We start from the raw sequence: 25,401 nt of genomic DNA, 5'->3' as shown, positions 1-25,401 counted from the left end.
CCCAGGGTCATTGGTAAGGTTGAGTAACATAAATCTCCTGTTAATAATTATTTTGATGGTCTTAATATACTAATTTCAATATTGCTTTAAAAAAGTAGTAGATATACTGTGCAGGAAGTAATTCCAATTAAAGTTTTTTTTTTGTCTAATCACTATCATCATATCATCATCAATTTCAAAAAACAACATACTTTATTCACATAAATATGTTTGGTTTGCTGTCCTTAATCCTGTTGGAGAAAGTTACATAAAGGCTGAATTATACCTACATAAACCATTAGACATAAACTTTTGACTAAGTCTGGGACTAGGATGGATCCTGCCTCACCTAGATTCCTCTCTAAGAAGGAGTTTACAAAGCAAAGTGTTTCTTTCTGAACTTTGTCCTTGTTGTCCTCGACAAACTTTATCAGAAGCTTCCATTCTACTGTTTTCTATGAGATTATTATCAGGACTAAAAAGTCTATCTCATAGTCACATATTATCTATATTTAAAACTATCATACAAAACAACCAATCTTAGCACCTAAAAAACCAAAAGAGCATTCAGTGCAGGAAAACGCAGCTCTTCAAAAAGAGTTGCTATTGCCTGATGAAAGACCCATGTCTAGCTGGTCTCAAAAGGCACAACCTTGGAAACAGAACTACCAAATATTACAAATGGAAGAGACTCACACAGATCATCGAGTCCACCTCTTAAGTGAATGGTCCATAAATGGATCAAACCTGCATCCTTGGTGTTATTAGCACCACACTCAAACCAACTGATGTTTTCATCTCCACAGTCTCTTCTTCTGATTTTAAGATTTGCAAGTTAGGATGATATAGGGCATTCAGCCAAAGCATAAGATCACAGAAGCACCTCTTTAAAGATTACTAGAACACCGGGCTTTGAATAGTTGGGGAATCTTAAGACTTCTAGTACACAATTACTTTCTGCATATGAAGGAGACTAAAAGCAGGTGTTACCGGTAATCTTACCAGTGTATAAAAAGTCTCCATGGCTGTCCTTTGGGACAGGTTTAGTATCCTTCCATAACTTGATTTCATAGGAAATCATTCAATGCCTTCACAAGTGTCCTTCTATTTTAGAATGGTTTAAATAATATAAGTTGTATCTAGGAAACCAAGTATTAGCTGACGCTGTTGTAACTACTAAGATGAACTGATGAAAATTAAGAAATACTCTAACATAATCCAGCTTCATGTATAGCTTCTTAGCTGTTTTTTAGTCTTGTCTTCCTATGTTGCAAACTGACAGATATGAGTTAAGCTCAATATAAAAAAAGTACAGAAACAGAATGGAATCTGGGATATATTTCAAGGAATCAAAAACAGTATCTCCCCTTCAAAGAACTCTTCTGAATTATGTCCTCTTTTTGGAAAACAGTACTCATCTCTGTATTTTACAACAAAAGCAAATCTGATGCCCTATATAAGCTCTGAAGGTCTTCAGTACTACCCTTTCCATCTGAACATATAAGCCGCCATTTTCTGGATTGTTAGGGAAGCTCTTGGCCAGATTTCAGAAAATACTGTGAGAGAATAACTAAGAGACACATTTTTGAGGCCCTGATATCAGAACTTCTCACTCACAGGAATATATTATGAGACATACTGTTTAAATAAAGACTGAAAAATTCCATGAATGGCATCTGATTCTGAAACCTGTAAATTACTTTTGCTGTTAAGAAATGAATGAAGAAATCTTGCCTCTTAAAATCTGAAGAATGAGATTAAGCTACCTGAGTAATTTTCAGGAAAAAGTATAGACATAACAAGTATGTTTTGGCTTATCCATGTAGTGAAGTTATATTTTCTAAGGATTATTTCATGAGTGGCATGGAGAGGTGTCACAACAGAAATCAAAACTACTAAAAAATTTCTTCTACTTTTGAGGCAGAACATAAAAAGAGCCATATTAATGCTTCAGTCAGACAGAACTTTCTAAGGAAGGTGGGTGTAGCAGTTACTTCAGTGGCCTCAAAGGCAGAATAAGCCTAATTTTGTAGGAAGGTCTAACCTTATTTTAAGATATTCTAGAACTGAATATCAATTAAGAAAACATGTACAATCTTAGAAGAGAACGAGTAATTGCGTTTATTTTTTCAACTGTCAGAATATTTAATATTTAAGGAACTTGACTTTCGAAATTGTGACAGGTACTATAAAATGAATATTAGGTTTTAGTAATAATTTGTGACAAGTAGTAGTTACTATGTCAAGAGGAGTTTCAGAGGCATTTTGAATTTGAATCAGCACAACACAAAGGCAGTAGGAAATGGTATTAATAGTGACAAAGTTTGATCTACTTTGCATCATTCAAACAGAAGAAGGTAGATAACTTTTTTCACTCCCCCTTCTGCATTAACAGTAAATTAGGTGAGTGAGTGAGTCGGTGAATCCCATTTTATGTTTCTTCAGAAAGCTCTGAAGACATTTCTCCCCAATTAATCATTATGTAAATATATCAAAGGAGATAGTTTGATAAGCTGACATAGTTTATCAAAAGGAAAGCATACTGGCAATGGTTCAAAGACCTATCAAAGCCACTATTTTGCTCAGAGTTTTCATCACCAGCATACCACACAGTGCTATGAATCAGTGCCCTATAGTAGGAAACATTTTTTTGTGTGCACTGGAAAGCCAAAGTTTGAGCAAAGAACTTTTATATAGGTAATGAAGCTGTAATTGTGTGGGATATAAAGTGAGCCACTCTGAGCCACTTCTGAGCACTGTACTAAAAAGGTGGATTTTTCTTCCTCCAGCAGGAGAGAGATACTAAAAAAAAAGTCATTCCAAGAGATTTCTGCTGAAGAAAAGGATATATTCGCCACAAAGTTTCTTAGGAGAAACTGTTTTGGAAATGTGCCAGTTCATTGCAAGACTTACACCATTCTTGGCTATTGCCATCCACTTTTACTTGATGATAAGAAAACTATCTCCCTTACTACAAAATAGGACTTTCACATAGCAGTTGTTCACCTTTTTGGCACATATTCTGACAATAATCCAAGCCTGAATGTAAAACAGAACTTAATCTGGGAAATTGTCTCTTCCTTAGGAGAATGGATGCTTATGATAGTGTTTTTCTCTATCTCTAGCCTCTGGCCATATCCAGGTTTAGGATGCTGTATACTAGTAAATCCTGCTCTGCATGAAGTTTGGTTCACTACTTACAATATTTAACCTTCTCTCTCTTTTTCTCCATCAGTGAAATGAGGATCACTCATCACTCTACATTTTACCTGAGGCACTTATTTTGTTCATAGATGATGAACAGAAAATTTAGTGGGGAAAACAAAAATAATGAAACTTCATTGCCACCACCCTTCACTACACCACTGAGTTTAAGCATCATTCTCACTTAAATTTCTGTACTGATGTAATTTCTTGTATATAGAGCATTATATCAGGAAATATAAACTAAGTGCACGGAAATGGAAAATGTATTTATTGTATAAATATTTCTTACAATGAAACAAAAAAAAACCCCATGGTTACACCATTCATCACAGTTTTATAAAGTTATATAATTTTTTCAAGTTAATAAATTTTTACATGTTCTTTACAGAGCAGCTGCTTTCACTGAGCCACCTGTATTTGTTTCCCTTTCTCAGTGGTCTTGCCCAAATGTTACACTCCTGTCTTGCAGTTTAAAGCTAGTAGTGATAATTAGCCATAATTTTTGTGGCCAAAATATTTTTATATTGAGACATTGATTTTTTTACAGTTAAACATCTGCTTAATTAATTAATTCACTTGTAGACATTTCAGTATTCTTTCTTTCTTAGCTGTTTTGCTTTCATTAATTCCAGGGTGAAACAACTAGGCAAAACCATAATCTGAAACCAAATTAAACCTGGTTTTTTTAGAATTTACTCCTGTTCACTTCAAGCTAGTGTGCCATCCCAATATTGTCCTGACTACAGCCACAGAATTCAAAGAAAATGAAAGCAAGCACAAAACATTTTGCATTTATCAGTTGGCCTTAGTACATCTGACACAAGAAGACTGAATACTTTATGTATTTTTCACGATGACAGCATTCTGACCAGGTTTTCCAGGTTAATTAAATTAAATTTCCTAATACCAGCTACAATCTCTAGTGACGTGAGTTACACCAAAACATACAAATACGTGTACCATAATTGTATTTTTCTGATCCAAACATGTTACTGTACAAGCTGGCTTGTACTGCTAAATAAGAAACCCAGCCTGGTTTTATAAATCAGGCCCTGGGTTGATAGACAGGGACCTTCCCGTATCACATTCCATCCTGAGCTGCTGGCATCTCCCTGGTCAGGAGCTGGGCTGTGAGAGGATCAGACCAATGAGCTGTTGAGACCTGGCAGTTTTGAACTCCCTCTATAAGAAGGCTCTCAACAATAAGACAGGCTGTTTGTCCCATGGAGCTTTGGGGTGTGTGTGTCATCCCTGTCTCCAGCTACCGACCACTTGGAACACGTGGATTTTAATGTTATACAAATGTTCACTTCTGATTTGTGTTCCTGTCTCCTCAAATATACATCCACCACTTTAATAGGAAATGGTGACACTTATTAAAAACAGATTTAAAAACAGATTGACACAGGTATGAAATAACTTTTTTTTTTTAAACTTCGCTGCAAAAAAAAACCCCGGTAGATGAGTATTTCAGCTATTACTGTATTTTCCTTGAGGACTTGACTACGGCTTTGAAGAATGTTGCACAGCAGTATCAGTGAACTGTAGAAGGATCAGCAATAAGTTCAAAAATACTAGCCATCAAATCTTAAACCCCCTGACATTTATCACCCAGTTCTAATATGTAACTAGATGTATCATCTCCAGTTTTACTTAGCAAAGTGCTATGTTTGTATAATTTACAACAAAATGAGCAGGACTGTACCTTAGAGCTGATGAACATTTTTGTGCTTGTCATTTTTATCACTACTTTAATCTCAATCCTCAATAATCCACTTTGGTAGTTCTGGTGGTACTTCTGAAAAATTTACTTCAGCCTTGAAAATGCTGATTCACTGACTCTGCCACCTGTTTCAGTACACATGATGCTTTCAGTACAGCAAAGCAAACAGAAAGAATATTGACACACACAGTTTCCAAGCAAAAATATTCTAAGAATACATATTTAAAACAGAAAATTCTATTTTATTTCCATTATTGTGGGTGTAAATTACTACAAGTGGTGCCGCAGAGAGATGCTGGCCAGCTGCAGCTGGTTATGAGCCTGCATGTATATCTGACATGCACAAAGAGAATGTGATTTTTTAAGAAAACAAGTGCAGTCTCAGCCTTTTACTCTTTAAAGTCTCTTTGTGCTTATGTGCACAAGAATATGAATACTCTGCAGTGAAATGACAGATACTCTATAAGTCAACAGAAGTGTCCAGTCTGATTACATTTTGGCTTTATGTAAGGCACAATGATAACAGTATGCACATACATGTGCAGTTCCACTTCTGTACATCTTTGAGTGACTTGACCTGACAAGAATATAAAAGGATGAGGTAAAATTGGTACATGCGTTATCCCCTACACGTACAGTATTTCCCTAATTTGGACTCTAGTTCTTACTCACGGCATTTTGTTACAATACAAATATTTAACTTACAAATATACATCATATGACACTTGACACTTCATTAACTGGTATCTATAGATGAGACACTATGCCAGATCCTCAGCTGGGAAGTTAGTATAACTCTCCCTATCTCCTGTATTTAGTTTCCAATAATATTTTTCATATTGACTTCAACAATAAAATGTTGCTAGAGAAATTTATTATGGAGCTTTTACAAAGTCGAGATTTGACCAGTCATTAACCTTCCATGGTCTAAGATTCCTATTCTTATAAAAAGAATTAAAAAGAATTATATATACTGCTTCTCTTCAAATCTCAGTCAATTTCTGGTTTTGTGTATTTGTGTAACATCTGTGTTTTTCAAAGTCCATGCATTATGATCTCATTATTTCCCCACATAATTTGGAAAGAAGTGATCATAAATAAGAAGAGATTTGAATATTTTGAGGTTTCAACCTCTTTATACAGCATTGACTCCTGACTCAGTTTTATTGGCATAAAGCCTGAGAGTATAACAATGATGGCTAGAAAAAAATAACAGAGAAAATGGAATTGAACTAGACCAATGGAATTTCATGATTAAGAAATATAATCACATCTGGCTTGATTACCTAGAGATAACATATTTGTTGGTTAAATGTTTAAATTGTAGGTGGTATGCTATTAATAAAAGATCTTTATTATTGTTCTAATTGTTATTATTGTTACAATATTGGAGGAAAAATTATTAATTGAATTATTTAACAATGAAGAAAAACTGCAGTTCCATTCATTTAAGTTTTTGTCCCTTGGGAAACTTAATTTTAGAAAACATTTCAGCACTCTGGATCTTTTTTTTTTTTCCCCAGAGTATGATGATAATATTAGTCCTCATTTGTGATTTTCAAAACTAGCATTATAATGTTTATGAAACTAAATCGGCCAATCTCGACAGACAAATGACTAATTTAGGGATTTTTTATTTGCATCAGATTTAAGACAACTGGCGTATAACTAATGCACAACTAAGCTGTCTTACTTCTAAAATTATGCTTAACTGAGAAGCTTTTCTCAGACTAAAAAATGTGTATTTATGCATATTCAGATCCCATCTTTAAAGGTCATCACAGCTTTTTACTTTTAATGACAGCCATTATGGACAGCTACTGGAATCAGTCCATATAGTATATGTAATGATAAATAAATGGTAGTGGTTGTGTAGAAAAATTTCTACAGTTTTCAGAAAAGCAGTATTACTGTTAAAATCTTGAGGGATTGAACAGTGCAAATTCTGTAGGCTACCATGATCCAACTTTACTTTTTTCTTCATAAGTATTATATTACTTAAAATATTGCAGAGAATTTAAGTAACAGTAAAAATGTAACTTAATGCAATCCAGTGCAACTTACTAATGTTTATATTGTCTTTTCTTGTCCTTAAGATTTAATTATGTGAACTGAGACTTCTTTAGCATGATCCTAAAGAACTGTAAGTTTATCTTTTATCAGGAATTACTAATCCAATTATTGTATTTTGAGGTATAAAATCATTGCCAATTATTTTCAACTTCTTGCAACACACAGGTAGATAAAATGTTAATTAATAAAATAAAAAACTCATTTAAGACAAAATAAAAGGCAAAAATATAGATAATAATAGGATGTGGCCAGACAATATTTTTCCTTCACTTAAACCTATATTTATACAATTATTTATTCCCAACTGCAAGCTAAGGTCTAACAGCATTATTGTTATGGTGCTGCTCTTTAAGTAAAAATGTTCCTATCCCAGCTTAACTAACATCATATCCTGAAACATTATCCTGGATTGTGGGATATCTACGATTTTGCTAGATAGGTATTCAATTAAAAAATCATACTGTTCTCTCTGCACTTTTTTTTTTTTAATGTGTAAAGTGTTATGGAACTGAGTTGAAGTTTTACCTCTCTATATTTAAAACATTTTTGGAACTAGAATATGATAGCAAACATTACAGATGTATATATGTATACATACATATATCTATATATATATAGATGCATATTATATGTAGAAATACACATAAACACATCATATAAATAAATACACATGTGCATGTATGTATATACATGTATAATAGAAAAAGAGAAGCTGACTCAATCTATCCAAAAAATCACAGAGATATATATATACACACACACACGCAGAGATCCCTTAACATCCCTTAAATTCTAAAAGCATTTTATTTATTTGATATAGCAATTTAAGGTGGCTAAAAATTGTACATTACTGGATTGCAAACAGATTTATGAATTCAAGAACTCCCTTCTGTTTACTCCTGGGTAGTCCAAAGAGATTTAGTCAAGGATTGAAGCCAAACTGATTAAAAGCTGTCCAAGAATAAAAACTCAGTCTCCGCCTCTAAGAGATGTGGGTTTAGAGCTTTAAACTTCTAACTGAGACGTTATGTATATTACATTTTTGCCTACATCATAATACTTAATTTTCTTGGGTTTGCAGGTTTCGGTCCTTATGAAGAAATTCTGTCTACTTATACAGGGTAATGAAGACGTAGTACAGTAAAGATTTATTCACACTGAAAACTAATATTTATAGAATATTGATCTTTGTTATTAAATAAGTAGATGGTAGTGAAGCTGTTAAAAATTAAAGTCAGATACTTAATTAGTTATGAATCTTTTTGAATTTGAATTTTTTTTGTTGTTTGAATTTGAATTTGAATCTTTTTTTGTTGTGGCTGTCATTTGTAGAAAGAAATAACCTTTATTGTATTACCAGTCTCTCCTTTAACTGGGCTACAACAAAATCACAAGCTAAACAAAAGGAAATAATTTCCAATTGCTTTTGCCAGAATGTTAGTTTTACAGTTGTGCAATAATAATAATGTTGACTGAGTGTAGAAAGTGTCAAATACTGCAGTTGGTTGAAAAGTTTATATTCTGAATACCAATACTAAACCAGTTTCATATCTTAAGAGAAGGCCAAAATAGAAGCCAAAGCCTCACAAAAAGCCTATGACATGCTTTAAAAATTATGCCAACAAATGAAGAGAAATACAGATACTGCACATAAAATTTGGATAGGAAGGTCAACATGATCTTAATTCTGATAATTAAATTTAACTGGACTTCCCAGCAAAAAGATAATTTTGAACAGAAATAAACCAGCTGTCTTAGTCCAGACTAGAATGCTATAGTAATGCAGCAGATGACAGATTCAAAAAGGGTGTTAAAAACCTCAAATTTTTCACAATGCTATTTGCTGGGAAACAGGGCAATAAACCTTCCCTTTTTTTGTCATCAGAGATATTTTATCCAACATCTCTCATCTCCCACCTACTAGAGGCAGTCACAAAATAACACACAAAACCAGGCTCCCCAAGTTCTAACCGTAAATTTTTTACGTGCTTTGCATTTTAAAGTCTCATAGAGGAGCTTCTCTTCTGGAAGGTAATTAGGATTTTTGGAGAGCTACTAATATGTAGCTACTCCAAAAATAAGACAAGCAAGAATGTTCTGTTCCCTAACACTGTTACAGGGTATATCCGCAGTATCACAGAGTTAGCTGGGGGTGAAAGGGAGGAAATTAAATTGAATGTTTTCATAAAATATACTAGCATAGAACGAATTTGTGTAATTTTAAGTCATATATACATTTAAATCATATATACAAAGGTATGATACTCCGTATCAAGATACTATACTCTTACCAAAAAGCAAGTATCTGCTCTTAGGTAACAAAGTGTTGGTAATTCAGAGGTCAAAGTACAGCCTGTAGCAAAAAATTCGATGAAAAATCCCCCACAAATATGTTAGGCTTTTTTCTTACTTAGTATCTGACAATCTACCATATGAGCTACCAGAGAAATAAGAAATCTGATAGCTGAAATTCTACTTTCAACGGATATTCCTTTAGTAATTAAGCATTAACAAGTATGTTGCTTTTTACTGAATAGGATACTATACAAAAGGGCTTGGAATGGGCCACAAATCAATCGCAAACCTGCCCCCAGCTGATCATATTATAGGGACCTTTTACAGTTAGATGTCAGCTCTAAATGTTGATTGCCCAACCATAGCTTGCCAAGAGCTACATGTTCTTCCTACCTTATTAAGTTACATGAAATTGAAAAGATATAGATCTGGATTTCAAATCCACTGATCTGTAAAAAAGGTAGAAGAATTACATTATAGGAAATCTTGGTAGTACGGTTTATTATTAAGGTTATCCATTATTTCCAGGTATTTCAAATTCAGCCAGACTTATAAGTAGACTGAAAACTTGCACCTCTTTTTCTAGTTTTGTTTTTGTTTTTTCTTGTCTGAGAAATGCTTTTAACATACTAAGATTAATACAAGGATGGTTTTTTTTGTTATTAGGTGATGAGTATGTGCCAAGAATATGTTTTTTCCACCTTTTTCTTATCAACCACCACATTTGGCTGATACATAAAACAGAAACAAATGATCAAGATATTACTAGGTTATCAGTTAACCCTGAAAGGTCTGCCTACATTACTCCACAGAAGTACAGGCACTGCTGCAATTTATGGGCTAACACCAGGTACAAAAACTGAAATGAGGAAATTTATTTTGCAGTTCATTTCCATCTGCTTTCTTTCAGTGAAGAGAACATGCAATAGAGGAAGATAAGAATTTGATCAAAGATGAGAAGTACAGATAGGTACAAAGAACACTGTGACTTAAAGTGAACTTCTGCTATAATAGTTTAAAATAACTGCATCAGATTAATCATAAATACCTAATGTGTGAGTGTATGAAGAAAGTATTTAAGTAGGCTGAATAAGGGAATGGCAATGAGTGACACACAGAAAGAATAAATTGTGATCTAGGAAAGAATATGTTCCTTGAATGTTGCTTTCTTTTTAGTTTGTTTCTTATTTTTTGCCTATAAATATGGATGCTGTAAGATGAAGAAAAAACATGGTCAAAGATGTTGCACAAATGAAGAATATTGTCAATCATCAACTTTTTGACAAGGATGAGATTACTAAGATACTATTTGCTTTTGATTTGATGAGAAGTCAAAAGCTTATTGGTACCAAAACGTGAATCATTTGCAGGTGATGTTCTATTTTCATAGGGATTTTGAGGTAGAAAATGTATTATGATAACTATTTTCATGTTATGTGGGACATCCTGTATCTGTAAGATCAGTTCTTACCTGTGACAGTCAGCCAGGAGCACTGCCTTCATATCTGCTTTGAATTTCTGGTAGTTCAACTGTGAAATTGAGTCCAGGCAGTCTGGAACCTGGACTAAAGGCCAGAAGGACATTTGTAACCACATAAGCCAAAACTGCCCCAGCAAGAACAAAGCCACAAAAATAATTGTGCCTTTGTCTTTTCTGATCTTAGAAATTGTGAAAATGTTAGGGAAATGAGTGTAAAAAGCACATAAAAGGACCTGAGAGCTACTGCAAGTGGAATACAGCCAGAAACTGTACTGGGAATATCGTTTCCCTCAAGCAAAATTTTGACATTTAGAAAATTCTTCTTTTTTTTTATTATGTATGCCCTCCCAGGATGAGGTTCCAGCTGCTTCAGATCCTGGCACTAGGTCAAACAGTACAGCAGTATTCATACTGCTGCTTCTGGTGTTATAATTCTGTGTGCCAGAAATCCCAGTTCAGTCTCAATTTCACCAAATTTTTCCTGGTTTCTTTGCAATCCCCACTCCCAGAAAATGATGAATACCTGAGGGAGAACTGCTTAAAAGCAGCTCAGAAAATCCCATTCTAGCTGAAAATACTGCCTTTGAGACTACAGTGAGAGGCATGATCAGTCACATAGATTAATCTAGAAACAAGTTTTTAAGAATTCTGGGAAACATGAACACAGACAACTTTCCTGGATTTGTTAGAGAAAAAATACCTTGCATGCTATTGAGAAATAAGAACAAATCCATGGAAGGTTTTGTGCTTTGTCATTTGAGTGTGAAGAATCCTTGTGCCCACCTAAGCATCTCTACCCATACCAGTCCGATTATGTTAACCTTTGTTTCCATGTAAACATAGCAGAAAACTTTAAGGACCCAACAATGATCACATAACTAGTTTCACATGACAAATACTCATGTAACAGCAAAAATAAGATATTATTTGTTGTAGTTATAAATAGAAGGTGAGGTGGGGTTTTTTCTTTGTTTTCTTTTGCTTTATCAGGAAGTAAGCTGCAATTACCTTATTTTTTAATATGTATATATATGCATGTGTCTAGCAAAAGGTTAAATCATAAAATCTTTTTCATATTTCTGCAGGCTAGCGAAATAATCAAGGCTTCTTAGTTATCCAAAAGGCAAACAATCCCTTGAGGAAACACAGTAAACAATGTAATGACTTGTGAAAGCTATGATTTCAATGGATCATTTCCTTTTTGCCTGAACTGCTCTTTCATGACTACTCTTCTAAGCTTACCAATTTCAAGGTCGACTTTTTGCTAAATGTAGACAGCTGGCCTTCTGCATCATATTAGAATCTAGTCCTATGAGTATATACAGTTATTATTTATTATACAGTAATTTCCCTACAAAATTTACTTTAAAAATATTACTGCTATTAGAGGGTGTGGAAAAGAATGAAATCTAGGTAAGTAATATAGAATGAAGTCTAGGTAAGTAAAAAAAAAAATTCATTATATGAAAAAAACCTTATACCTAAATGTGGCCACAGAGCTAGAGGTTAAGAGCAAACAACAGTGACACAGAAAAAAACTTATTGAACTATTTCTTTAAAATAAAAGGATCGTGATCAATCATTAAAAACCAATAGCAAAACCAAACTCTGTTCTGGTTTATTGTATTTTAGATTAGATATGAGGCACACATGGTTAATGATCAAAGAGCTTTTGCTCCTATTTCTACTGAGTATTTGCTTCTCAGCAAAATGGTAATGTCTTAAACTTTTCAAAACTATCAGAATACTTACATTTTAGAAATTCAGAATAGTTTACCTCTAATAGCTGCACCCTGAAAAACTGTAAAGCATTCACTTTTTAAGGAAATTGAAGATATTTTTTAGTACCAGATATATTCAGGAGCAATTATTTTATAAAAAGGAGAAGATGTTCCTTTTGCAAACTAGTGTCCACTTTAGAATGCAGTACTCCTTTTAGCAATGTAATGAGTCACACATTTAATATTTAAAAAAATCAAAAGGATATTCAGTTAACAAGGTGATTATTCGTGAGAACACAGTGAAGATCTAAAGAGATAAAACAATATCATAAAAAAGGAGTAAACAAAGGAAAATTGCATGTGTTGTCCAGAATTCCAATAGAGTTAAAATGTCTACTTAAACTCTCTTGATTTATGAATCAAACATGCTTATAGTACGTCTTGAACACTTTGCATATAAATATTGTTAAAATACATGGAAAGACATGAGAATGGTCCACTGAAAATCTTATTAAAAGCCTTTAGTGTAAAATGAGCTGGAATAAAAGAAGAAAAATCCAAATTATTAAAAAAAAAAAAAACAACTGATTAGTTTTTCCAGTTCTTTTTCATTCCAAATCAACCCTGACCTTGTTTGATTTAAGGTACTTTACATTATTTAGGTTCCTGAATTCAAGATTAATACATCCTTTGCTATGGTTCACATTTTGTGGTCAGCTCTTTTTCGTTTGTTTATTTTTGAGCTTAATTAAAAACATCAGGGGTTCTATAAATGGGCTTAAATTGCAGACATCCTGTTTCAGAATTAAAGACATACAATATCCACAAACAAAGGGTTCTGCTTGCCAGATGTAAATCTATTATCCCTTTCAACAACAGGAAAAGTGAAGATTCCACTTCATGTCTTCATTCTATAGTTAGAAGCCAGGTGCACTTCAACATGAGGCAGTTTAATCCCTTTTAAAATGTTAGAAGTTGAAATATCAAGGCTTTCTGAAAACTGATTTATCAGTGATCTCTTGCCAGTGTTTTTTGACAATTTACACTTTAGGGTCAATAGACACTTTTGATTTCCCATCAGAAAGACATTCATCTTTCTATAGCTCAAAGATCTAATATTAAAGGAAGACTTCAGCTGCTTTATATCTAAAAATAAAGAGCACAACTTTTACTCATCACTCAAAAAACAAGTAAACTTGTTAAAAAAAATAAAAAACTTGTTAAAAAATAATGCTGAAAAAATTTTTGATGGAATCTATTAATCCATTTTCTTAATATTTTTATTCAATTATTAAAATTATTCAACACTCTCATTTAAAAATGCAGAATTTTCAATTGAATTTCATAGTATTACTGAAATAAACAGCTATCTGAAATGATGCTAAAAGCACAAAGCATTCTGTATTGTACCTCTGTTAAAACTCCCACCTTCGTGTTTCTCTTCTTGTAGCTTACAACACTGGAGATCTCAATTGTGTGTATTTTTCAATCAATGACTGAGCAATGACACTAATTATGTACTTAAAATGCCATCTACATTTCAAAATTGTATTAGCTATACATGTAGTATCCTGTTTACATAACATATTCAGTAATACATCTATTTTGTTACATTTGAGAAATTTTAAAAGAGATAATTTCAACTTATCAACAAAAAACAAAATCATTAAATGAGGATAATATTTTTCCTATTTTATTATCCACTACTCTTGGCCCCTATTAAGCAAACAGACTCTTTTAGTCTTCAGAGAACTTTTTTTTTTTTTAAACATTGCAGCAAAATACTAGGCGAGCAAAGTTGCAAATGACTATAACTAAGTCCTCCCCATTTTTCTGGACATTTAGTTTCTAATTTTTTTATATAATTATTTTTCATAAAATTCCCAGGTAATGGAATCAAAAATCTGTTTTGAAATTCAGTTCTTAAAAAGTCTTGTAGATCCCTATTGAACTTTCAGGTTCATTGTAATATTTTGAGAAGCAATAATTAGTTTTGATTATAATAAATTACCTGTCCTGAGACATATTTGTTGATGTAGGCAACAGTTTAATAATTTGGATTTTACTTTGAGTTTTTATTTTGCTTTTTCCTTTAAATCAACTTCCTTAAACAGCATTACTTAAGGTTACATTTCCCTCTGTTTATCTTTCTGTCCCAAAACACGGGAAATTAGCCTTTTGGCAATGATATTGTGAAATATACTCGTAGCAATGTAGAATTACCATTAATTGCAAAATATATTTTATTTTTCTGTTCCTTTGCAGGTCATATTATTTATCAATGACCTCTTAATGTTGTCATGCAAATGGTGCAGAGAATAATCTATGAGCAAGACATCCTGCAACCCATGCATGCTTCAGGCAGACAGCAACCTTAGCATGAATTGACACACTGGTATCTGATAACAGCACAATTTCTATTCAAATTAATTCTCTACTGAAGGATTATAGAATACCTCAGACAAAAAGTAGGATAAATACATTCCAAACACTCAGTTTCTGACCTCAGAATGCTTGCAGATCTGACTTTTGCAATGACTATCACTGCATACATGCAATTCTAGCATGTTAAGACACTGGAAAATAAAACACTCAAATCACCTTCTAGAAAAAGTTTGAACTAAAACACGTGCATAAATAAATAGGGAACCCTTCATTTTTTTTCTAGACACAGTCATGATGAGACTAATGTACAGCTGTATTTCAGTTCTCAGACAGAGAATGAAAGCCATACTAATATGCAGAATAAATGACTGTAAAAAATGGAGAAGCTTCTACCCCCAAAAACAAACAATCCCATAAGCAACACACCAGATAATAATAAAAAAAATGTAATGTTCTTATTCTTAAGACAAACAAAACAGCAGTAGTGCTGGTAGTCTGGATAAGTTCACATACTATACAAAGTACAGTGATTTTTTATAACCTAAGATACTGAAGATTGCGCAGCTTAATTTTCTGATGAACTTTTAGTTTCATTTAACATGGTTCATAAGCTATAATCTACAATTACCAATATGACACTAGGAAGAGAACAAAACAACAGAAAGAACATTAAAGAAATTATTTAAGTTCTACAATCTTCATGACACTGTAATTTAGGTCCCTGGTATTTTAAAACTGAAGAAACCTACAAAATCAAAAAAAGGAGCCGGCATGCTATATTCATGGAAATTTTAAAACACACGTGTGAAGGCTTTTTGGAGGACATTCATGTTCATAAATTATTTAACAGCAGAAAATAATAACAGAAATATCTTAAATCCTACAACTTATATAAATATTATTTTACGATAAATTATAATATATTGATTCTTAAATGGTGTTATATAATAAACTAAAATTTATTAATTTAGACAGAATTATTAATTTTTATAAATAATAACAAAGGAAATGAAGAGGCAGGCAAAACAGCTCTCCAAAAAAGGGTACTTCCATAAAGGACTTAAAAATATTTATAAAAATTTCTACTGAATTCATCCAAATCAGTTCTGCCCACTCTACCGTGATATTGATCATCATACCATGAAATTAAAAAAAAAAAACAAACCAAACCTAAAAGTACATTAGCACTTCTATTTTTGCATAAACCTTCTGCTGATGTAGTTATTTGACCTTTTTCTACTACTTTAAGCCATCGGGAGGAGTTTCGGAAACAACTCCCTTGAGAGTGAAGGAAATCATTAAGTCAAGTGCACAAAGTTGTCTTGCAAGTTAATACAGCCAAGTTAATACAGCCGAACCACTGCAGCTTTATGTGATATTTGTACCAGGAGCAATGACTGGAATTAATTCCAACATGGAACAGGATGCTAGTGTGTTGTTTTATTCTTCTCTGTAGAGCTCAAACCTTTGTTATATGCTCATTCAATTATCTACATGAAAATAATTTGTTACAACCTCTCTGATTAGCAGTTGAGGTACTGTAATAGGGAAATTTATTGAAGAATGATGGATCGACTTCACTATCCATTAAAAATCTGAAGAAAACGGAGCAATAAGTAGATTTTTGGTTTATTTTACGCTCATTTTCATGACCTAGCTCTAATTTTTCTGCCGAACTCTTTATATGCAACAGGTAGTAATTGAAAATTATTCTTCTGGAACTTAAATTATTCCTGTTTTGGGATACAGGACTCCGAGACAGAGACTGCTGTTTTTCATTAGGCCCCAAGAGCAGTAAAATTTATTCAAAACAGCTAAGTAATACAAATTCATTGCTAATTTCACTTGGCAAATGCTAAGTCCAGAGCAGGAGTAGTTTGGGACAGAAAGTCTAAAAATGTGAATGAAAAAGGTAATATGTATACAAACATAAATTCTGCTAACCTAGTGCCATTATCTAACAGATCTGTGTATTTCACTTATTCTTTATTATTATATCTATCTTTGAAAATAAAATCCTGTTGAACAGAAATAAAAAAGCTGAGACAAGTCAAAGTCATTTTTCCTCAGAAAATTCTACTTTATATATTAGTCAACTAAATATGATGAGTGATAATTTCTACAGACCTGTTTCAAGAGTGTCTGATGTACTTTCAGATCTTATCTCTTATTTTAAGTAGCTTAGTTCATGATTGTTTGTCTCTTTGAGATACATAAAGATGTAGATTATAACATAATATATAAATTTAACATAATTTCATAAAAATTACAATATTTATATGAATTGTATAGGCATTTTTATATGCCTATATGACACTGAGGGAAATAGTGACAAGTATATTCATTAGAATAACACCATTTTGAAAAGCTTTGAGATTATTCTAGGAATCCTGAGTTCTCCATTCAGCCAATCGAGTATGGCGCCAACACTGCAGTATGAGCAGGATGACGAAAGGGGAAAAACCCATGCCTCCTAATGCAAGGAAGCTGGTCCTTAAGAAGCTAAGGAAATCTATTACAAACGAGACCTCAAAAGATGGATCCCTTGTACAAGTAAAGACTCAGAACTTTTTGTAGGGGTGAGGCAGGAAGAATGTTTTCTATTTTTACAGCATTCTCCTTTAAAAATGAAAATTTCATAATACTCTAGAAACTGGAATTTATGACAGCCTTATTTTGCACTACAGCTGAAATTAGTCATTATTACATGACATAGAAAATTTTGTACTTTTTTAAGTCAGGAATTTTTCCAAAATCTGGTTTTATCCCATCTAGCAATTGGTGCTTTTTAGGTTTTTTTGAAAAAATATTTAAGCTCCTTTACCCTTGGTCCAAACATACAAGAGAAAAAAAGAAGAAAATAAGATGCATCATCACTTATGATCTATTTTTCCATCCCTCAAAAAATTAAGGTGGCATGATCTTAAATTCTTTGCTACTGCAAAGCAATCCTGGGAGTCAAATTTTATTTTGACTCTCGAAAGGATATATTAATGATTCAAATTTTGCATAAAATTCAGCCTTTATATAAGATTTTAGAAGTTTATTATTTAGAACTATCTAAACCCCAAAAAAATGGCTATATTCAAATTTCTATTTTTTATTCTATTAACTTTAACAAAAGGGACAGTAGACATGAGTTGTAGCAAACATTTTTTTTTTCTTCAAAATTTTTGAAGTCGATTTTTGTTCGATCTTGTTCTCAAGCCTGTTCAAGATTGCTTGTAAGAGTATTTGCACACTGTAGTCTAATACACGTTTTTAAAAAACTGTTTTTTTCTTTAACTGTTGATTTGATGTTTTCTGTAACTACTGATTGCTAGAATTCATTTATCCATTTTGACCTACTTAGTGTGAGTTCTCAAAAATTTTTCTATTCCCATAGCTATCTTTCAGGTAGAAAAAGAGTCCCGAACAATTTCAAGAATGAAGTACCCTTATTAACATTTTTTATTTCTTCTGTGCATTTCACCATGGATTTTGCTATTCCAATGATGAAACATTAAATAGCTAGCTGAAACCTTTTTTACGCATTATTATGCTTAAATGAATTTTGATGACAAATATGGAATTAAGTTTCTTGAAGTAACAGTACAAATATTCCAACTCATAAATGTTCATGAAAGTACAGTGAGCTGAAAATATTGAAAATATTACTGACTCTTTGATCCTATTTACTTACTCTGCTTAAGTGCAATTTAGTTCCTTCTTTCTATCTTTCTCTTTCTTTTTTTGTCACTTTGTTTCTCACCCCTACATCCTTTTGCAATATTAGAATCACACCATATACATATATGAACAGAAGGTATAGCAAAACAAAAGCGCATAAATTCAAAATTTGACATTAATGCAATAATACTGCTTCAAATTTTACCTTTATAAGGCTGATATACTTTTACCTTTATAAGGCAGAATTTTTTTAAAATTGTGTACATGCAACAAATGCATGTGCAATACCATAAACAACTTTCCTATGTGCCTATAGGCATAATTTTTTAAGGTGTCTAATACCCTTATAAAAAACATTTTCTGCAGAAGAAGTGAAACAGTAAAATGGCATTAAAAAAAATTTCTAATTAATATGCTGAGAGATCCATGGTAATGCTCTCACTAAAAGATATAATTATTGTAATAGTTAGCTACAGGAAAGAAACCAGCCAAAGAAAACCAGATTGATTTCTTCCTCAGAAATTGATGGTCCTGTACTTTTACTGGACAACAGAACATTATTTGGTCCTTTATGAAGAAATCACTGTAAAAGTTCTTACTGTTTTTTGTTTAAAAGCAAAAGACTGAGATTGTTACTTTTGCCTTTTTCCTAACATATATACGTACGTTAACAGGTAAGTCACAAAATTGTGTCATAATGTTAGATGCTTCAACTTAGATTTGCTGTTTGTTTATAAAAACATAATGATTAACATCAGACTTGACCTTTTTTTTGTTCCAGTTTCCTTTTGTTGTTCCTTGTATTAACGTAAAATATCAGCTTTAAGAAATTATATTTGCATACTGCTGAAATGGAGGGGGTAAGCTTTTCCTAATTATCCTTTGGTGACGTTTATTCCTAGCTGCAATTAAGTTTTTTTAATTTGTCTCCTATTTTATTTTAATTGTTAGCACTACATTATGAAGGCTAAACTGCTTCTTATAAAAATTGATGAAAATTGACTTTTTTATTGTGTAAGGAATGGTTTTTTTCTTTAACTGTTCACTTGATGTTTTCTTTAACTACTGATTGCTAGAGTTCATTTATCCATTTTGACCTACTTAGTGGCAGTCCTCAAAAAGTGATTAAAGCACAATGTTTTGTAAAAAGAATAATAAGTATGGAGTTTACAATACCATGCTGAATAAACGATCCTTTAAATATTCTTTGTAACAAAAAAGAATGTGATAAAGTGTAGGATACTCAGCGTAATGGTAAGGTAAAGGTAATGAAAAAGACAAAGAAGTTCCATATATACACCAGAGGGGAAAAAAACATAGACCTGCTGTTAAGGTATTCAAAATTTCAGGCTGCTTTTGAAAAACTGGCAGGGTAAGCTGACAGCATAATTAAAATACATGGGTTTCTTCCTACTTCAGGGAAAGAGAAAGCTGTAAACCAGGTTTTTTTGGCTACTTAACAACTTCTATATTCAATTTTACTCTGTCATATTTTGATCAATTAATTGTGTGCGAATATGGGGCAAGATTATCATGGCCAAATCCTTATCCAGCTTATTTAGCTGTCCAAATATTAAGGCTATTCCAATGGTATGTTCACTCTTGTAGAACAACTGTCTTCTGAATTTTTTTCCTGCAAGATTTCAGAAGTTCATTAATTCAAAAGAAGGCCTGTGATCTTGGGTATAAAGGCTCATGGTGCGCATGGTGATTCATAGTGCAATAATGTATCTTTTCCAAGTGTATTGGAATGGTGAATTAGAGAGTTTGTACAACCAGCTTGACAGCCCACTGCAGACAAAACCAGAAAATGCTGAGCTCAACAATGACACAACCTTCTCTCCATGTGGTAAAGGGCTCTTTCACAGATCATGGTTAGGAGACAATACATCAAGAATTTGCAAACAGAGCAAGCCCTCTGTAGCACCAGACTTCAACTGAGTACTCATCGTGTAAATTATTGGCAATGAGTGGACAGAAACACATCCTTGATGGTCCTGGTTAGGTACTGGTATTTAAATTCCTATCATTATCCCAGGCAGACATGTTCTGAATGCTGTCTACTTTTTCTCTTCTTTTGGGATGCCTCAGTTCACCCTATAAATAGGTGTACTTTACCTTTGTTGTTTTTTCCTTTTTGTTTCATTTACTCTCTTGTGGATAGATAGTAAAAAGAGAGCGCCTCCCCTGAACATTTTTTGTGTCACCTATTCCCACTGGCATAGGAAAATAGCCTAGAATTTCCACCACACTTTCAGCATCCAGAATTTTAGTACACAGCTCAGTGGTAAAGTATAAAGCCATATAGAAAATAAGAATGTCTTTTTTTCTGTTTGCTTGCACATAAGTTTGTTTGTTTGGTTTTGGTTTTTGTTTGCTTTGGTTTGTTTTGGTATTTTTTTGCTAAAGAAGCTAAGGGGGATTGCTAATTTATTAAATCCCCTGATTAATCTGAGCCACAGCTTTGTAGAATAGAGTTCCTCTTTAATAAGTGTGACCTCTGCTCTTTCCTCTAAATACTTTATAACTCACCCTGTTGAAGTGTATATTTATATTATATATTTAGATATAATTATATTGTATATTTAGGTATATTGATTACATATTTCTTCATAATTGCTTTGCCATGCTTATTCACTATTTCACCAATCTTCATTTCTTTATGCATTCCATCATAAATGATTTGTGCTTACTTCCATATAATCAACAAAAGTTTTCAACATAGCTGGCCTCAGAGTTTCCTTTGAACTTCTCTGAAAACACCTTTACATAAAAATCATAAATGCATTATGAGGTCCACCAGCTAGATCTCAATACATTTAATTTGAACTGCACTGATATGGTGCTACTATTTAAAATTAAAAATTCATAGAAAATTAGGCCAAAAGTCAAACTCTACTTATATTAAATCCCTGCATTTTATGTCTGCTAACTTCAAATAATTAAATCGTGGGTTTAAAAAATTTATTTTTCCATTAAAAATATTCAGCTGCTATTAGTGATTGGGGTTTTTTGACTTAGTTCTTTTTACTTAATTTTTCTACCTAATTTTCCATTATTGCAAGCAAAGCTGATGTCAGAGTAACTACTTTAGCAGTTAGCAGAAGTATCCATTAGCTGTGCTTGAGTATTGAGTATCTGAAAACTTCAGGGAATCAACGAACTAGTAATAATTAAAACTCGGAAGAACATTTAATGAGTTATTCCTGGATGTTATCACTTTCCCTAACTGCTAATGGATTGGAAATTTTTTTTTGTTATCAAGGAGTTCAACCACATTATCTTTCTGCTTTACAGAGAGAAAGCTGAAACGTATTCTCAGTTAGCTGTTTTACTAATCATTCACTGCTGTTATCATTTTTGCCATGTCTTCACATAAAGTACATATTGTACTTAATTTTTTTAGGCTTAAGTTTTCTTTCCTCAATCCCCTTAACTTTTCCTATTGATTTTCTACATTTAGTAAACACAAATCTACATGGTTAAAGAACCATTTCAGTGCAACTTCCCATGTTTCTGATAAATTTCCTGCTATTATTTAACTTTCCACTGCCAACTGAAACAGTGGAGGTGTAGATACATATTTAGCTTATTTCTTTATTGATGAAGGACAACATTTTGACTCCCATGTAATCTGTGCAAAAATACTCAACTTTTTTCTGTCAAAAATACATTCAATTTTGCCTAACTATGGCATTTTAAGAACCACTCATATTATTGAATTAAAAAGACAATCTACTTGTCCTAAATGGAAGTTAGGAGGTCACAATCACTCCCAGCAACTAACTTTGGCTGGAAAAAAGAGAAGTTTTTGTTCAAAGTAGAGAATGATCTCTATTAAATGCAAACCCACTTACAATCATCATACAGTCTCCTTTAAAACTCTAATGATGTGTTCGTTCCTTTCATAAAACCACTGACAGCACACATCATATTTTCCTAACAGATGCTTTTTCCAGTCTGTGTGGTTTACCAATCATTTCTTGTGGGCCTAAATGTTTTTGTTTATAACCACGTATATATAATAACAAGCTCTGTTCCATCCAAATAAAACTTTCATGTATATATACCTATAAATATAATCAGCTTTTGCATGGGAAATTCACAAAAAAAAAAAGTAAAACACAAATTCAATGTAGAAAATGTATTCCTGGTTCCACAGCAAGTAGTGAGTCTCTACTCTCACTGAAAAATAAAAAAATAAAATATAAGTTAAAATGAACTTAACTAGGACTAATTTACTGAAGACTGAAGAAATTTTCATCTCACCACATCTACAGCATTCTATAAAATTATGTCTGAATGATACAAAAGATATCTAGCCAAACAATCTGGTCATATTATTAAAAATGACAAATGAATAAGACATTCAAACCTGTACTCTGTTCAGTTGCATGAACCTGAGGTACGCAGAATGAGAAGGCAGACAGTCACAATCTTCTAATTAAACTACCTGCTGTTTTGTATCTACATGAGTTCAAATGAGACCAGATGTAAGGTTATAAGCATTTCTAATGTGTGCATACAGTACAGGGCAAAGCAAAGGAAATTAAAAATCTAAAAAATGCATTTTAACATAGCATAAACAACTTCATACACATGAAAAGAGCCAAATGGAAAAAGCTTTCAAACATACATTTTTAGGGAAGACCAATAGGAAAATGCTAACTTTGGTGATAATACAGGCATTATTTAAAATTCTAAGAGCATATATTACTTCAAACTAAGGGAATTCTTTCCAGAATATATAATTTCCACTGATATCGCAACTTCATCCAAAACAGAAGCTCATGCTTATACTGCATACCAGGTCAATAAAATAGATAGGGATATTCCTTCTTCACAATAGTATTTCTATCTATCAGACACAGCAAATATTCCAGTAAATCATAGAGGTTCAATGACAGAAATTATTTTGGCAGGACAAAATATTATTAAGATTTTATATACCTCTCAAATAACGCAAAATACAACAATGGACTACATGAGGGACATTATATGAATTCTCTAAGTGACCATCACTAATATTGTGGCTGAATTGGTAAGAACTAGATTCTGACCTAAGACACAATATTTCAGTGAATTTTCCCAGGATAGTGCCTTTGAAACAGTTAATTCATCAGATTCCTCATTGGTAATAATTAAATAGAAGTCAGTATCCATAGATGCTGCCTCTTCAATAAGCTCACAGAGCAGCTCCATCCACTGAGGGCTCATGTTGTCAGACAGCTTATGATAGGGTGAGAAGCTGAGATTCATAACTTCCTTGAGCTGAGACTACACTGTCATTCATGGCTGGTATACAAACACCAGACAAAAATTATTTGAAAGATAACATATGCTCTTGAGTATCTAAACTGTTTTCATTCCAACCCAGAATTAACAACTGACCAGTAAAATTCACTTACCCTCTCTTCGATTAAGCCTTGCAAATCCAGGGCTGTGACTGCTAGACAGCTCTGATGAGCTACTGAATGATGACTGAGGCAAAGCAGACACCAGCTGATCATCACAATTATCTGCCAATGAAAAATATCATATTCAGGTTAATCCCACAGAACCACGTACTGGAACTGTAACAGAATCAACTCCGCAACTGAGAGCAGCATATCTCTAAATATTTCCACTTGCTGTAGCATGTGTAGAAGTGTCAATACTGAGGCACAGGTTTTGGGTTTTCTTACCCAATATTTCATGAGACAACCAGACAATAATTTATCATGTTCTTTAACCAGCTGGTTTTACCCACTTCTGACTTAACTTCTGAGATCATACCAAGGAATGGTTCACTGTCCACTCACTATGATTTACATGAATAGCAAGTAACACATTCAATTCTCTGTTGCAGCATCAACCTACAACCTCACCACATGTTTTTAATTTACTTTTGACCTGATGCCAGCACAGGTCTTTGCAATCACTTTTAATGGGCAATCACATTTAATACAGCTGTTTCTAAAAAAAAAAAAAATCACAAAGCCAAGCAAACTGAATTAAATTAAATAAAAAAGTAATCTCATCCCTTTTAAGCATAGCAAACATGACAAAATGGAAAAATTTTTGCTTTTCAAATGGTATATGCATTTGACACAGACACAACAAAATAATCATCTCACAATTATTAGTATACAAATCCTAACATCATACAGAATAAAACCTGAGCATTTCAGAAAAAGAAGACTTAACTGCAGTTCACAATCAATTGTGAAGAAACAAGCAAATGGTAATCAATACTCTAGCTTTAAATGCCTCTCCAGCTGAATTACTACAGAGTAGATGTGTTCATTCTCCATTTAAATTTGAAATGTATCAATTGAGAATCGATATCTGATCTAGTTCAGCTGAAAGAAAATTAACTTTAAGAAACTAAAGTACAGCAAGTCCTTCCCTAACTCTACTGGGGTTGGCATCAGTTCTTTGCAAAAAGAGGAAATTATGTCAAATTTTAGTCTTTATGAAGTGTTTCTTTTCAGGATAATCACATTCTTTGGATGCAACTAGTAATTGACAAGTCATAGGTGAATTCTTCTTCCAACCCTTCTATTTGTCTACTAGGATTCACAGTCAAAACCCATAAATATTAATGAATACAAAATCTTTTCCATACCTTAGTTAATAATTAAGTGTTTCTGCTAAGTAATTATAGATATTTCTAATTAACTGCAGACTTTAATGTGAATGTCTCAAGGGGATTTTTGATCACATTCAAAATTTCTTGTTTTGAAGTTGTTTAATTTAGTTCTTTGAGGAAAACTCTTTCTAAAGGAAAGGCCTAGTAGTGGCCTTGACTGTTAGAGTTAGAAATTCTCTCCTAAATTCTATGAATAATATCCATTCACAACAAACAATAGGTTTTAATCATTGCTCTT

The 25,401-nt window shown here is 32.8% G+C and overlaps 1 protein-coding gene across 1 annotated transcript in view; it reads right to left on the bottom strand.

Moving 5' to 3' along the window:
- CNTNAP4 (contactin associated protein family member 4) overlaps positions 1-25,401 on the bottom strand; it is a 203,749-nt gene that overhangs the window by 133,025 nt on the left and 45,323 nt on the right. The window contains exon 2 of the mRNA XM_066568726.1: positions 23,941-24,051. Within this exon, the coding sequence (XP_066424823.1) occupies positions 23,941-24,051 (111 nt within the window). The remainder of the gene's footprint in view (positions 1-23,940; positions 24,052-25,401) is intronic.

Source organism: Molothrus aeneus, chromosome Z, assembly GCF_037042795.1.
Source record: "Molothrus aeneus isolate 106 chromosome Z, BPBGC_Maene_1.0, whole genome shotgun sequence".
Classification (NCBI taxonomy): domain Eukaryota; kingdom Metazoa; phylum Chordata; class Aves; order Passeriformes; family Icteridae; genus Molothrus; species Molothrus aeneus.
The sequence above is the reverse complement of the archived record's forward strand: the minus strand, read 5'-3'. Positions and strand labels throughout refer to the sequence as shown.